The 16,984-nt window shown below is 39.2% G+C and overlaps 2 protein-coding genes across 21 annotated transcripts in view; one reads left to right on the top strand and one right to left on the bottom strand.

The window, feature by feature from the left end:
• The window catches only part of ZNF382 (zinc finger protein 382), a 52,011-nt gene that overhangs the window by 22,963 nt on the left and 12,064 nt on the right, over positions 1-16,984 (bottom strand). For 3 of the 16 annotated variants that reach the window (XM_038529053.1, XM_038529059.1, XM_038529064.1), the window contains exon 1: positions 1,777-1,921. The exons of 3 other annotated variants lie outside the window; for them this stretch is intronic. Coding sequence is in view for 1 of the 13 variants with exons in the window: in XM_038529052.1 (XP_038384980.1) it covers positions 2,134-2,335 (202 nt within the window). In the remaining 12 variants the exon portion in view is untranslated. 10 more of the 16 variants (XM_038529052.1, XM_038529065.1, XM_038529054.1 and 7 more) reach the window with 10 other exon arrangements.
• The window catches only part of ZNF529 (zinc finger protein 529), a 115,071-nt gene continuing 100,100 nt past the window's right edge, over positions 2,014-16,984 (top strand). For all 5 annotated transcript variants that reach the window (XM_038529152.1, XM_038529154.1, XM_038529153.1 and 2 more), the window contains exon 1: positions 2,014-2,180. The gene's annotated coding sequence lies outside the window, so the exon portion shown is untranslated. The remainder of the gene's footprint in view (positions 2,181-16,984) is intronic.

The following is a 16,984-nucleotide window of genomic DNA, read 5'->3' as shown; positions in this document are numbered from 1 at the left end:
CGCTAAACCACTGAGCCACCCAGGGATCCCCTACACTATTTCTTATTATGAGAGAATAAGCTCCTTTTATGTCTTTTCTATGATGGCATCTTAGTACAGTATGTCTATTTTTCTCATATGTTTTAATTTCCTAATTGCTTGATATTATCTTCTTTTATTTAGTAAACTAACCCCTTTTTAAAAATTGCAAATAATTTTTTAGTTGCTCATATGACTATTAAAGTGTTTTTACCAGGATGCCTGGGTGGCTCAGCAGTTGAGTGTCTGTCTTCAGCTCAGGGAGTGATCCGGGGGGCTCGGGATCAAGTCTGGCATCTGGCTCCTTGCAGGGAGCCTGCTTCTCCCTCTGCCTATGTCTCTGCCTCTCTCTCTGTTTCTCATGAATAAATAAAATCTTTAAAAAGTGTTTTTACCTTGTGAAGGTTTTTTCCTTGTACGTTTTCTTGTTTAACAATAGTGTATATTACATAACCCATATTTTTTTCAATTGGTGTGAAATGCCATCTCTATATCACATATCCCTACATGCTTGAGAATATCTGAACTTTAATTTCTTCTACTTAATCTTTGATTAATCTGTATCAACTAATATGCACAGTTATTGAAAATTAACTTATTTGTTATTAATTTACTAAGTTAATTTAAAGATTATCTATTGAACAACACTTTTTAGTTGTACAGTTATAGAACTAGAAAAGAAATTGATCATTCCACTCTGTAGGCTTCCTGGGAAGAAGAGGATATTGCGCTAAATGAAGTCTAAAGTACTGACTGCTACAGTGATATTTTAATTAGCAAACTATTTTAACTATAAAATGAGACTGGCCTTGTGATTAAAAGTATACTAAATACTTTTTTATTATCTTGGAGTGCCTGAAGAAGCTATTGACCATGCCACTAATTTCATCCAGAAGTAGGAAAACTCACTCATATATCAGTGTTGAAAGTGCTAGTTATGGGCAAAAATTGTTTACTGCTTGCTATTCATGGAACACTATTAATTTCAACACATTGGTTTTGCTTCACATAGTGTTTCCCTGTAATGAATCTTACCATCTAGGAAATGAAATCTTACCTCTTCCTTTCTAATACTATACTTCTATTTGCTAATTGCTATTGAGGTACAATTTTGGAGGCAGGCTTAATGACGGCTCTTCAGATAATCACATCTTCAATGCCCAACTAGACAGTGATCATGCAGTTTCTCAATCACAAAACCATTACAAATAGTAACAGTAGGTTATAAACACATGCATACTTACATTCAATCAAACTTTTCAGAAAACCACCGTCTCACAGTATCCATATGTCATTTACAACCTCAGACAGCACATTACAAAATTCCAGGCAAAGTCACAAAATCACTTTCGCTTCTCCATAGTCGTCTACAGTGTCTAGGACTCACACCTAGTCCGAAATTAGACACAGGAGGAGGAAACCCCAAGCAGCAACACAACTCCGTCCACTTTTCACACACAATCGGTCGCAACATCTCAGAGTAGTAGGCACCCAAAACGCAGCAGGTTGGGCACCGGAGGCCGCCTCAATTCGGTACACACACACACACACACACACACACACACACACACACACCGCTCGCTGTATGAGGCCCCGCTCCCACCGAAGGAGCTTCCTCGGGGTGCAAACCGTCAACTTCCCTCCCCCTCGCCCCTCCGCGCGGAGCTCGCTTTAGGTCAAACTCGATTGTCACCCTCAGGGTCACGCCCACGGGCCACGCCCGAGGCCCCGCTAGCACAGATCCGAGGGTCTGGTTACCGTGGGCTCGGCTCCGGTTCCCTCCTCAGAATTACCAGGTCCGGCTTGAACTCCTGTTTCCTCCCTGGCCTCCCCACCGGGACCCGCTCCCCAGTCTGCCCTCTCGGCGGGAGCCCCGGGTTCCCGCCTCCTCGGAGCCCCTAAGACCTACCAACCTCTCCCCCGGCCAAGGATCAGCCGTCTGCGCCTGCGCACTCCCGCGTGGGCCGGCGCTCCCAGGAGTCTACGGGGCGGCGCGTTAGCCGCCTAGCTGACCAGGCTACCGGCTCCCAGGACTGTGTCAGCGTCCGCGCTTTACCAGAGAGGACTGCGTTTCTCACTGGCCCTGGGGGGGCGGGGGGGGCGAGTGAACCTCACCCTCCGATTCATTTTCCGCTAGGCTTGCCGTCTCCGTTTTCCGTGTGGTGAGTTGAAGTGCGCCGGGTCTGGGTACGGGAGGAGCTGACCGCAGGAGGCTCGGAGTTTCCCAGGCGCGTGTGGAGCAGGTGCAGGCAGGCCTGCGGGGAGAAGGTGACTGTGGGTGTGTGCGATAGTGTGACCGCTTCGGCGTGGGAGTCATGATGAGAGTGTGTGAGTGTGTCAGAGTGTGTGTGTATGTGTGCGCGCGCGTCGTGGGGAGGACCTGGATGGTCCAGATTAGGCTCCAGGGACTGAGTGGGGGCGGAGCCTTTTTCATGACCATGGTCAGTTGTGACTGTGAGGTGTGTTGTACTGTGACCGAGGGATTCCATAACAGCGCTGTTGTGACCCACTGGAGGCTAATCAGAATTGGCCTAGTGTAGCTTTTTTATTTTTAGGTAAGGTAGAGCTTCATTTTTTGAAGTTTTGGTGCTGAAGAATCTGTGGACGAGATCCCGTGTGACTCAAATTGTGCTGTGAAAGACTTCGAGGCCCTAGTTAACCAACGAGGCCCCCTGTTCTTTTTTTTTTTTTTTTTTTTTTGAGGCCCCCTGTTCTAAAGGATGGCTTCTTGTTGCCTTCATGCTTTCATCATTACACCCTGTATGTATTGTACAGTCCAGTGCTTAATGTATTGAAGGAATAGAGTACATTAAGTGTAGCCTATTCTGGATCCAATTGTAAGTTACACTTGGAATTTTTTTGTACTGGGTCTTCTTTTTTTAAAAATATTTTATTTTTATTTTTTAAAAATATTTTGTTTATTCATGAAAGATACACACAGAGAGAGAGAGAGAGAGGCAGAAACACAGGCAGAGGGAGAAGCAGGCCCCATGCAGAGAGCCGGATGTGGGACTCAATCCTGCGACCCCAGGACCACGCCCCGTGCCGAAGGCAGGCGCTAAACCGCTGAGCCACCCAGGGATTCCCTAAACATATTTTATTTATTATTTATTTGAGAAGGAGAGAGTGATAGTGAGTGCGTGCACAGCAAGGGGAGGGAAAGGGAGAAGCAGAGTCCTCTCTGAGCAGGGAGCCCAATGCGGGGTCCGTTGGAGATGATGAGCTGAGCCCAAGGCAGATGCTTCATCAACTGAGCTACCCAGGCAACCGGTGAAGTTGAACATTTGAGACCTAGAATGAAGGTTCTACACAACTAAAAAAGTACAGCCGGTGTTCATTATGGCGATTTTGGAGCTGGAATTGCCCCCAAGGCAGGGTGCTGGGAAGACCAGATACTGAGACACCAAGAGAAGGATTACTTCCTGGGAAGATTTCTGTTGGCTGCTCCCTGGGGGCCGGTTGCTTATTGCAGATCCACAGCATTTTTACAGCTCTGTTGATAGGAAACTGCTGTGAATATAGAAATAGATTCCAGTCCCAGGCTTCAGTGAACCTGGGTTTTCTGTATGATACAGGGAAGTCAGCAGTATTCCATTCTTTCTCATACTTCATTTAGTGTATGTTTAATATGTACCATGGGGGCCTGCTAGTGATGAGGAGATGTGTTCTTGTTTAGCTTGTCTGGGTTCCAGGAAAGGCCTGGTATGTTATGCTTCTCTTTTTCTTCCAATTTTTGTTTTATTCCAAAAGAAGAACAATAAGAGGAGAACACTGTTAAAGTTACACATCTCATAGCCAAGCTAGAAGTCATTTTGAGCTTTCTCTTTGTTCTATGAAATTTCATTTTTTTCAGGATATAGAATAACTTCATCTGAAATGTGCCTTGCCAAATAGTGACTTATACATTTGCCTGGTCTCTAAGCCTTCTTTTCCCAGTTAATGATGGTACCATGAAGATGAATCTCCTTTCCCAGTTCCTCATCAAATGCTCTCCCTACAGTTAATTTTCATATAACCACTTGCCAACACCTCCCCTTGTATGCTTTTGTCTAAATGTTTTCGTGATGCAGAAATAGTCCTTTTTTACTTTACAGAGTGACTTGTTAAGGAAGAGACCAATGCTTAGGTGGAAATACACATTAGATACTTCAGATATTCTTCAGACACATGAGTGGAAAAATGGCAAGGTAGATGGTTTGGATTGATTTCAGTGTACTATATAATGGTTTCTGGTCTTGAGCAGAGGTCAGATTCTGTCCCATTTTGGGAGTCCTGTGAACTGAGACTGGTTTTAATATTTTTCAATAATTAAAAACATCAAAGGTGAGTCATATTTCATGACATGTGAAAATTATATGAAATTCAAATTTCATTGTTCACAAAGTTTTGAATTTGGTCAATAAAAAAATTTGTGGAAATTTGTTATCTCTCTTGTTAAATAAGCATCTACATAATACCCTTGATTTTGCTTTTAGGCCCACAAAGCCTAACATATTTATTATCTTGTCCTTTACAGAAGTTTACTGACCCCTAGTCTACAGTATCTAAATTAAAATCTTAGCTTTGCCATTTAGTATTTGTGAGCTTTTTACTATTGAACATGTTTTGAATTTTTTATATTTTCCTCCAGTTTTATTAGATATAATTGATCATATTTTAAATTCTATTTTTTATAACTTTGCTTTGAATACCTTACTAATCAAGAATGTCAAGAATAGGGATTCCTGGGAGGCTCAGTGGTTAAGCGTCTGCCTTCGGCTCAGGGCGTGATCCTGGAGTCCCAGAGCGAGTCCCGGGATTGAGTCCCACATTGGGCTCCCTGTGAGGAGCCTGCTTCTCCCTCTGCCTATGTCTTTGCCTCTCTCTCTCTGTGTCTCTCATGAATAAATAAAATCTTTAAAAAAATCTCAATAACATAATTTATTTTAAACCAATCAACTATTGCTAAATCTGAATTTTACCTGGGCAATTCCTGCTACTTGATGTGTAACTCCTGTATCTTGACCAACTCTACCTCCCCTTCCAGTACCATCTGGGAATTTTTTTTATTTTTTAAATTAAAAAAAAATTTTTTTATTTATGATAGTCACACAGAGAGAGAGGCAGAGACACAGGCAGAGGGAGAAGCAGGCTCCATGCTCCGGGAGCCCGATGTGGGATTCGATCCTGGGTCTCCAGGATCGCACCCTGGGCCAAAGACAGGCGCTAAACTGCTGCGCAACCCAGGGATCCCCATCTGGGAATTTTTATGTGTGTCATTCAACAATGTAGCATTGGTTTCTACTGGGTAAATGCAGATGACAGCAACCTGGATAGATGTATTTATTCAAGGGAATAATGTTGGAACTGGATAGTTTGCCCTGTCAATGGGGTCTCACTGAATAAAAATGTCTTCTCTATGTACCTCTGCATTCAAAATCTGTTTTGAACTTCACATAAGTAAATTCATTTTTTTCCAACATCTTTATGAGATTCATATTGTTGCGTGTAATAGGCACCTTATTTCTGTGGTGTATTCCATGATAGGATGTAGCACAAATTATTTATCTGTTCTTCTGTTACTGGAAGTTGGGGCTGTTTCTAATTTTTTCTTTAGAGTTACTGCTGCTATGAACATTATTATACATGTACTTTGTGGACATAAGCATTCTTTTTTCCCATGGATATCCACAGAGTTAGGATTGCTGGGTTATATAATACATCTGTGTTTAGTTTTGTACATTTCCAGTGTGTCATGTTCTCACAAGCACTGCATGAGAATTCGACTTGTACTAGGTTAAGCATAATATTGCAGTCTTTATGCTAATCACTAAAAGAATAAGTTATGACAGTATAAATTAGTGGGGAAAAGTAGAATAAAATGACTAATACAACAGAAGGTAAGGATAGTGGAATAAAAGAACAAGGAAATCGAAGGGGACATAAGGCAAATGTTGATGTACTCAAAATTATTAGTAATTTAATCCAATTAAAGTGGGCTAAACACTCTAATAAAAAGAAAGCTGTCAGACTGGATGAAAAGAACAAAATCAACCACACTATATGAATTTAGCAGCTGGTACACTAAGTGTAATGACAGAAAAGTTGAAAATAGGAATATTAAAGATATAATAATGCAAATACTAACTAAAGGAAAGTTGATGTCTCTATATTAAGACTTTAAGGTGGGCAGCCCCGGTGGCGCAGCGGCTTAGCGCCGCCTGCAGCCCGGGGTGTGATCCTGGAGACCCGGGATCTAGTCCCACGTCAGGCTTCCTGCGTACAGCCTGCTTCTCTCTCTGCCTGTGTCTCTGCCTCTCTTTCGCTCTCTCTGAATAAATCAATCAATCAATCAATCAATCAATCTTTAAAAAAAAGACTTTAAGGCAAGAAACATGAGAGATAACAGGGAGATATTTCATAATGATGAATGTTTAAATCTAAAAAGATGACATAGTAATCACAAATTTATGAATACCTAATAACGGGGCAGCTCGGGTGGCTCAGCGGCTTAGCGCCGCCTTCAGGCCAGGGCGTGATCCTGGAGACCTGGGATCAAGTCCCGCGTTGGGCTCCTTGCATGGAGGCTGCTTCTCCCTCTGCCTGTGTCTCTGCCTCTCTGTGTGTCTCTCATGAAAAAATAAATAAAATCTTTTTTAAAATCCCCTAATAACAGTTTCAGGATGTGCAAATCAAAGATTAACAAAAGTAAAAGTATGAATTAGGGACAGTCACATGTTGAATATCTTAGCATACCTTTCAGTAATGGTTAGAACAAGGAGATTAATGATAGAAATTAGCAAATGACTTTATTGACATGTATAAAATAGTATATCCAATAACTGGTGAAAACATATACAGTCACCTCCACTTAACTGAAATTTGCCTTTGCTTGACTTAATTTTTGTGTTCTGTTGAATGGAAAGACTAAAATTATGGAGCACTGATGAGAATTACACACTTAGATTTACAAAGCATCTATTACATAGAGTTTCAGTAAATAAATTTATATATATATTTTCATGCTGCGAGGGGCATGAATTTACTTTTCCGGGGGAAAGTAAAAGTGACAGATGATGTTACTGAAGAAATCCAGTGTAATTGGTTGGGATTAAGTAGGAAGTGCTAAATTTGAGATTCTGGGACTGGTGCTAGCTGCAGGCTAGGCTCCAAGAACAGCATTGTTTTTTTGCTTTTGTGTGTGAGATGAGCAGGCATGCCTAGTTTTTGCATAACAAACCATCCCAAAACTTAGTGGCTGAGCCTTATAAGGAATAATTATAAATAACATTTATTTTAATCTTTTCATTGGGCAGAGCTAGTCTTTGCTCTATTTGACTCCATCTGGGGTCAAATAGGTTGAAAGTTTGGGGCTGGAATCACCTGAAGGCTTGCTCACTTACAGTTGATGCTGGCAGTCAGAATCTCAGCTGGACTGGTGTTAGAATATCTAGCTGTGGCCTTTCTGTGTAGCTGGTTGGATGCTTCATGGCTAAATGGCTGGGTTTTAGGGTGAGCATCTTTAGAGGTCCTCTATTGCCTTTCCTAACCTAGCCATGAAGATACACAATATCATTTCCACAGCATTCTTTTTTTCTTTTATATTTTATTTATTCATGAGAGACATACACACAGAGAGAGGCAGAGACACAGGCAGAGGGAGAAGCAGGTTCCTCGCAGGGAGCCCAACGTGGGACTCGATCCTGGATCCTGGGATCACACCCTGAGCTCAACCACTGAGCCACCCAGGCATCCCCATAGCATTCTTTTCATCAAAAGAAGCACAAAGACCTGCTCTGTTTTAAGAGGAAGAGAAATAAACTAGTTCTTCATGAATGAGTAGCAAAGTTCTGGAAGAACATGGGGGACCTGAAATGTTCTGGGCCTTACTGCAATTTACAATATGTGATAGCCCCTGAGGCCGCAGAGGAGATTTTTGATGGCAGATGCTGCCATACCTTTGCAGCCCTGAAAAATAGAATAGAGGGAGGCGGGTGTGCTCAAGACGTGCTCAATCTCAGGTCCAGGCCTGCACCAGTAGAATCAAAGATGGTCCAGAAACTGCCTACTGAAGGGACAGATACGACTTTCAGACAGAAGGACCTCTGGTTGGTGTTTTATGCCTGTCTGTTGGATTCCCTGATATGGAAAGTTCCGATTTTTCCAGAATTTCCCTTACCTACTTCATTTTGCACATGTTCATAAGGTATTGTTTGCAGGTAGGAAGACGTAAGAAGAAAAGCTCACATTAATGTACATCATTATGTGAGCTCTATTATGGAAGCTAGAGATTTAATACTATATTAGAAAAGAAATTCCATGAATTACATTTTTTTCTTAGTCTGTAATGGAGAAAAGGATGTAAGAGGGGATTCCTGGGTGGCTCAGCGGTTTCGCGCCTGCCTTTAGCCCAGGGCGCGATCCTGGAGTCCCGGGATCGAGTGCCGCGTCGGGCTCCCGGCATGGAGCCTGCTTCTCCCTCTGCCTGTGTCTCTGCCTCTCTCTCTCTCTCTCTCATAAATAAATAAAAATAAAAATAAATCTTTAAAAAAAAGGGATGTAAGAATTCACATTTACTGATAATTTATGAGGTAGGTATATGGCATACACTTTGCTTATATATAAGCACTATAATATATTCACTATTTCACTTAATTGGCAAATTGTGGTTATTTAGTTCATTTCTAGACATGATTCTAGATATATTTGGATAATTAAGGAATCACATTATACATAGGAACTTTGGAGGTGCCTGGGTGGCTCAGTTGGTTAAGTGTCTTGGCTCAGGTTATAATCTCAGGATCATGAGATTGAACCATGTCAGGCTCCATGCTTAGCAGAAAGGCTGCTTGAAATTCTCTTTCTCTTTTTTCCTCTCTCTCTACCCCTCCCCCTACTCATGCATGCATGTGCACTCTCTCTAAAAAATAAATAAAAAAATAAAATAAAAAATAAATCTTTTAAAAAATACATAAGGGGACGCCTGGGTGGCTCAGTGGTTGACCGTCTGCCTTCAACTCAGGGCGTGATCCTGGGGTCCCAGGATCGAGTCCTGTGTCGGGCTCCCTGCATGGAGGCTGCTTCTCCCTCTGCCTGTGTCTCTGACTCTTTCTCTGTGTCTCTGATGAATAAATAAATAAAATCTTAAAAAAAATACATAGGAACTTTTGTCTAAAACAACTAGATTTCTTAAAAATATGTAGAGAATCTATTTCTGAAATCCTAATTTCTATAACTCTTCTTACTATATTTCTAGTCACAGTGTATTTGCTCTCTATGTAATAGCCCCTTTTTGAATCTCAAACCTTTATCTACTTACTTTCTATTTTGAGAACATTTTTAAAATTTCACCAGTAATACCTGGGTTTGTGCTTTTAAAATTTATGCTCTCTGGAATATCAAGGCTATCTTTTAAGAAGCTAAGTGAATTTTTTACCCTGTTTTCAAAGGAATGGGTTAAGCTTTATATTGCAGATAACACCTCCTTTAAACACCTTCATTGTTGTTCATGATACTCAGATCTTTCTTAGGCCCATCATATAATTTCTATGTTCCTTGATTCTTAGGGAGCTAGATGTGACTTGTGGAATAACTAAGGCATATCCATTGTCAAGTAAACCAAGTGTTATACTGTGTTTGAACTCCAAATTGGTAAAGATGTTCTATGTTATTTTCAGACCCACCTTTAAAGAGAACAGCTGGATGAAAAAATTCTTCATTTGTACTGATTATTACAATAGTCTCTGCAATTTACATGGTCATAGATCGGAACAAAATGATTTATTTAAAAATAAAATGAACATATTCATTTCCTGAAACTAAAATTGTTTTATATCTACTCTGTCATTGAAAGTTATAATCCATAAATTTTGCATTTCTCAACATTTATTTAGCATTCTAGAAAGGACCTGTGAATGTTTCAAAAAGCTCTGTTTTTCCTCTTCGGAATTAACAAATATATAATAATCATAGCTAACATAGTTCTCCTTATACTTAACTTTATACTGTATTGCCTCTTAGGAAAAAGAACCAGGCTGGGTCTAATTAAAGTATGATCTTTTTTAACCCCTCTCATTTCCCTATTCTTTGTGATTCTGTGGTCACTGTAAAATTGCCCTACAATTCTTTTAATCCTCATACCTTTCTCTGAAGTATTTCATTTTTGCCTATAGGTCATTAGAAATGTAACTAATTTTCAAAGCATTTTATAGAATTTATTATCTTATAAGTATTTATATATCATTTCTTATTTACTTTTTTTTTTTTTTAAGATTTTATTCACCAATTCATGAGAGACATAGAGAGAGAAAGGCAGAGACACAGGCAGAGGGAGAAGCAGGCTCCATGCAGGGAGCCCGATGCGGGACTCAATCCTGAGGCTCCAGGATCATGCCCCAGGCCAAAGGCAGGCACCAAACCGCTAAGCCACCCAGGGATCCCCTTATTTACTTCTTATGTACCATTGTGGCCACCTTATTGGAACAAGGGAAGAAGGCTAGGAAGTTTGTCAAGAAGACAGCTCAGTTGAGTGAGGGCTGACCAGGCAGGGAACTTTAATTATATCTGTTATGCCTTTTTTTTTTTTCTTTATTTATTTATGATAGTCACAGAGAGAGAGAGAGAGAGAGGCAGAGACACAGGCAGAGAGAGAAGCAGGCTCCATGCACCGGGAGCCCGACGTGGGATTCGATCCCGGGTCTCCAGGATCCCGCCCTGGGCCAAAGGCAGGCGCCAAACCGCTGCGCCACCCAGGGATCCCTGTTATGCCTTTTTAAAAAAAATTTTCACTTTTCAATTGTTATCTACTAGTATATCAAATTAGTTTATTATTTTGTAATAACTTTGTATCCAGAAATTTTACTAAATCTACTCTAAGTGCTAGTTCCTGTTTTACAGATTCTTTAGGATTTTGTAAGCAAACAATTGCCATCTATAAATTTTTTCCTCTTCTCAGCCAGTGTTTATATCCTTCATTTATTTTTATTGCCCCACTGTAATTGCTAGAACTTCCACTACAGTGTTGAGTAAAAGTAGTAAGAGTAGACATTGTTGGTTTTTTTTTTTTTGATCATAGAAAGATAGTGTTCAATATATCATTATACATAGCTGGAAGATTTTCATAGATGCTCTATCAAATTTGGCAAATTCTCTTCTATTCCTAGCTTGCTGAGAGTTTTTATCATGAAGGGATATTATATTTTGTAAGATAATTTTTCTGAATCTATTGTAGTGATATGTCTTTTCTCCTTTATTCCACTAATATGATGAATAAAATTGGCTCTTGAATGTGTTAAATCAACTCTGAATTTGTGGGTCATGCTGTATTTCCTTATATATATTTCTAGGCTAAATTTGCATGAAGTAGAAAAATATATATTGGTTTCTGCCCCCTAGTTCCTGGTACAGAGCTTCTAAAACCCTTGTAATCGTCTAAGTAATGAGTACTAGGAGCATCTTTTGTTCTAATATTTGGTCTTTGACCCTGGTTTCTGAGACAGGGTTTCTAATGATCCCTGGATGGGGGTGGTCACCATAAATATCAAGATCTGACTAGAAGCTTGGAATTTTCAGCCCTATCCTTCCATGAGAAGGAGAGAAAGGCTAGAGATTGAGTTAATGATTGATTATGCTCATGCTGAAGCCTCATAAAAGTCCCCAAAATACAAGATTTGGAGAGTAGTTGGTGAATACATCCAGGTACTGGGAAGGTGGTGCACCCCAGCAACATGGGTACAGAAGCTCTTTGGCTCAGGACCCTTCCAAACTCTGCCTTATGTTACTCCTCATCTGGCTGTTCATTGGTATCTTTTATGATATCCTTTATTTTATAATAAATCGGTAAACATAATTGTTTCTCGGAGTTCTGCGAGCTGTCCTAGCAAATGCTCAGGAGGGGACATCGGAACCCAGATTTATGTCTGATCAATCAAAAGTACAGGCAATAACCTGGGACTCAGGATTAACATGTGAAAATGTGGGGGAGGATAGTCTTGTGGGACTGAGCCCTTAACCTCTGAGGCCTGATGCTACCTCCAGGTACATAGCATCAGAATTGAGTTAAATGGTAGGATGCGCAACTGATGTAAAGAATTACTTGGCGGGGTGAAATTCTCAAACATTTGGTGACCAGGAGTGAAATGTTGTAGTAGTGTAAGAGTAAAGAAGCACAGGAAGAGTATTTTTCCTACCCGATTTCTTTCTATTTTTTAAGTAAGCTCTAAGCCCAGCGTGGAGCTTGAATTCACAACCGCAAGATCAAGAGTCACATGTTCCACTGATTGAGCCAGAAAGGTGTGTCTCTTAAAAAAAAAATTCCAGTATAATTAACATACAGTGTTGTATTAGTTTCAGGTGTACAATATAGTGATTCAACAATTCTATACATTACTCAGTGCTCATCATGATTAAGTATACTCTTAATCCCCCTCACCTATTTTACCCATCCCCCTGCCCATCTCCCCGCCCCCCGTAACCATACCATGTTCTCTATATTTAAAAGTCTGTTAATTTGTCTTTCTTTTCTTTTCTTTTCTTTTTTAAAGATTTATTTATTTATTCATGATATATATAGAGAGAGGCAGAGACAGGCAGAGGGAGAAGCAGGCTCCATGCCGGGAGCCCTACAGGGGACTCAATCCGGGGACTCTAGGATTGTGCCCTGGGCTAAAGGCAGGTGCTAAACCGCTGAGCCACCCAGGGATCCCCTGTCTTTTTTTCTTTGTTTTGTTTCTTAAATTCCACATGAGTCAAATCATATGGTATTTGCTTTTCTCTGACTCATTTCACTTAGTATTATATCCTGCAGATCCATCCTTATTGTTGCACGTGGCAAGATTTCATTCTTTTTTTTATAGCTGAGTAATATTCCATTGTGTATATATACCACATCTTCTTCATCCATTCATCTGTTGATGGACACCTGGGGTGCTCCCACATCTTGGCTATTGTGAATAATGCTGCAAGAAACATAGGGGTGCATATATCTTTTCAAATTAGTGTTTTTATAATCTTTGTGTAAATACCCAGTAGTGGAATTACTGGATCATATGGCAATCCTATTTCTAAAATTTCAAGGAATCTTTATACTGTTTTCCACAGTGGCCACACCAGTATGCATTCCCACCAACAGGGCAGGAATATTCTTTGTTTCCACATCCTACTAATACTTCTTGTTTCTTGTGTTTTTTATTTTAGCCATTCTGACAGGTGTGAGGTCCATTGTGGTCTTTTTAAAATATATACACATATTTTTATTGAAGTTCGATTTGCCAGCATATAGTATAACACCCAGTGCTCAACACTTCAAGTGCCCCCCTCAGTGCCCGTCACCCATTCACCCCATCCCTCTCGCCCACCTCCCCTTCCATTACCCCATTGTGGTTTTGATTTGCATTCCCTTGGTGATTAGTGTTGTTGAACATCTTTTCATGTGTCTGTTGGCCATCTGTATGTCTTCTTTGGAGAAATGTCTGTTCATGTCTTCTGCCCAGTTTTTAACTGGATTATTTGTATCTGGGATGTTGAGTTCTTTATATATTTTAGATACTAACCCTTTATCAGATATGTACGAAAATATGATTGATTTTGTGTGACCTTCTGTCCTGCAACCTTGCTTAATCACTTATTAGTTATAGAAGTCTTTTGTAGAGTCTTTGGGATTTTGTATAATGACAATCATGTCATCTGTGAATAAGGATAGTTTATTTCTTCCTTTCCAATCTACATGCCTTGTATTTTTTTTTTTTCATTGCATTACTGTGGATTTCCAGTATTACATTGAATAGGTTGAGGAGACAGATATTTTGGGGAAATTTTAACAGTATTAGTTATTCTGATCAGTGAACGTGGAATATCTTTCCATTTATTTGTGTCTTAAGTTTCTTTCAGTGTCTTATAATTTTCATTTAAAGATCTTTTACCTCCTTGGTAAAGTTTATTTCTAAATATTTTATTCTTTTTGCTGCTATGTAAATATAATTGTTTTCTTAATTTCTTTTTCAGATAGTTTGTTGTGAGTGTATAGAAACTGATTTCTTTATGTTGATTTTTAATTTTGCAACTTTACTGAATGCATTCATTGGGTCTAACAGTTTTTTTGTGGACTCCTTAGCATTTTTCTATATATAAGATCATGTCATCTGAAAATAGGTCCAATTTTACTTCCTTTCTAGATGCCATATATATGTGTGTGTATATATATGTGTGTACATATGTACATATGTATATATACCTACATATATATATATATATATACACACACACACACACACACACACACACACACATTGACCTAATTTCTCTGGCTCAGACTTCAGTACTATGTTGAATATAAGTGGTGAGAATGAGTATTCTCTTGTTACCGTTCTTAGATGAAAAGCTTTCAAAAAAAAGAAAAAAGAAAAGCTTTCAGCTTCTCAACACTGGGTATAATATTAGCTATGGCTTGTCACATATGGTCTTATGTTACATATCACTATAATAGCAGTTTTTCCAGGAGACTGTCCCTTGCTGGCTTTGATGAATCAAGTGGCCAAATTGGAGAGGTCCATGTATCAAAATACTGAAGATGGCCTCTGGGCAAGAGCCAGCAAAAAAACCAGGAGGCCCTCAGTCCAACAGTCTGCAAAATACTGAATGCTGCCAACAAGAATGTGTGCTTAGAAGTGCATCCTTCCCCAGTTAAGCCTTCAGATGAGACCCAGTCCTGAACCACACCTTGATTTCAGAACTGTGAAAGACCTGAAAGCAGAAGACCTAGGTAACCATTCTGACCCTGAGAAATAGCTCTAATATGCTTATTCTATTCCATCTTACCCAGGAGCAGCACCTCCACATATTCCACCACAATGTTTCTGTTTTTGAGCATTGGCTAGTTGAATGCTTTAAACTGATTCCTGTGGACATTTGATTTAATATTGTAATCTTTAAAATAATTCTTGCTTTCTCAAGATATGCCAGACTTATACCTTATACCTGCCCTACACATGGGCAGACACTTGAATTGAGACAGCTGCATTTTTCTGCATCCTTTTTCAGTATCATTAGATATTATTCTTTGTTTAAAATGTTTATTAAAAACATTTAAAATTTTTATTCTTGTGACTTAAAATACTGACTTGTTATAACTATTTCAAATGGTTCTGTAGCCTATTAACATGATCAATTAGTATTTGAAAGCTTCTTCCTTGCACAAAATGTTCTGGGCTCATCTTGTATTTTCCTTGCCAGAGATTCAGATATTTTCCCAGAGAGTTCATAAAATGGGCATTGGTATTTAGTAACTACAGTATGAGCAAAAAGAGGTGCTTATAGCTTTTTTTGGCTTAATTTTGTCTTTTTTTTCTCTTTCTTGAAATTTATCTCTTTCAACCTTTTATGTTTTCTGGGGCTTAGATTATTATTTTTTATTTTTTTATTTTTATTTTTATTATTATTTTTTTAATAAATAAGATCTTTTTTATTTTTTTTACTTTTTATTTTTTTTTAAAGATTTTATTTATTTATTCATGATAGTCACAGAGAGAGAGGCAGAGACACAGGCAGAGGGAGAAGCAGGCTCCATGCACCGGGAGCCCGATGTGGGATTCGATCCCGGGTCTCCAGGATCGCGCCCTGGGCCAAAGGCAGGCGCCAAACCGCTGTGCCACCCAGGGATCCCTGGGGCTTAGATTATTTACTAGAATTCACCTACATTTTCAAATTGATTGGCATAGGAATTATCATTTAAATGGAAATACATGGTCTGTGGTGGTTATTTCTCCTCTAATTTTATTCCTTTTAAATATTTCCCAACTCAGTACATTATGCCTCTATGTTTATTAATTCCTTCAACTTTTCTTTACTTATTTATCCCTAACTTGTTGAAGGGATGCTTCATTTATTTATCTTTATTATTTTATTTATTTATATTAATATAAGCATTTAAGTTCATGATTTCTTCTCTGACCACTGTAGTTGTATGCTCTAGGTACTAGTCAAAATTATTGAATGTTTTTAACACTGTGGTTTTCTAGAGGTTATTTATTTATTCATAAGTTTTTATTTATTCAATCCCAGTTAGTGAAAATACAGTGTTATATTATTTTCAGGTATACAATATACTGATTTAACAATTCGATACATCACTCAGTGCTCACCACTTAATACATATAGCTGGTCCAGCCAGCATCCATGATGTTTTCATGGTTTATGACCCCACAGTGGGGTAGCATTTTCTCTAAGGTATGTATATAAGGTAGCCATAAATCTGGAAACATGTGAATATATACAGTAAATGGTTTATTGATGTTACAATTAAAATATATACTTGGTGACATTACATATACTTCATGTGTTATTTTTCACCATCAATATGTAGTTCCAGGTGCTGTACAAAACTACAGTATAACTTAATATGCTATTTCCATCAATCCCTTCATGTACATCTATGGTGTTTGTTACATTGTCATGGATGATTTGTGGATCTGATTTTCACTGAGCAAACCTGTACCTTTAGCATATCAGAGAAGTTAAGGGTGCAGTTCAGTTTCCAAAAATTACCTGGTTTTTTTTCCTTATTGCCATTCTTTACATAGAAGTAGAGTTACCTAGTCATGGGGAATAGGTACATTTAACTATACATCTATCTGTATCATTCCACTGCTGGTTGGGACTGTGATTTTATCTGGAGATAGAGATTTCCTTCCAAGATTACCCAAATTTACTTGGGTTGGTGGCACAATTCAGTTCCCTGAAGGTGTGTGACTGAGATTCTGGTTTTTTGCTTGCTGTTGGCTGAGGGTCACTTTCATCTCCTAGAGGCCACTCTCAGGTACTAGCCCCATGCCCCAAACTCTAGTTTACAACATGGTTGTATTGCTTTTTTCTAGGCCAGCAGTAGTGTATCTGCTACTGCTGCTTGTCTCTTTTTAAAAACCTCTCCATTTAGGTGAGACTCACTGGGATAGTGTTGACATGGTTGGATTCATGTCTGCCATTGTAAATGTGG

This window comes from Canis lupus, chromosome 1, assembly GCF_011100685.1.
Source record: "Canis lupus familiaris isolate Mischka breed German Shepherd chromosome 1, alternate assembly UU_Cfam_GSD_1.0, whole genome shotgun sequence".
Taxonomy (NCBI): domain Eukaryota; kingdom Metazoa; phylum Chordata; class Mammalia; order Carnivora; family Canidae; genus Canis; species Canis lupus.
This window is presented reverse-complemented; position numbering and strand designations above follow the sequence as displayed.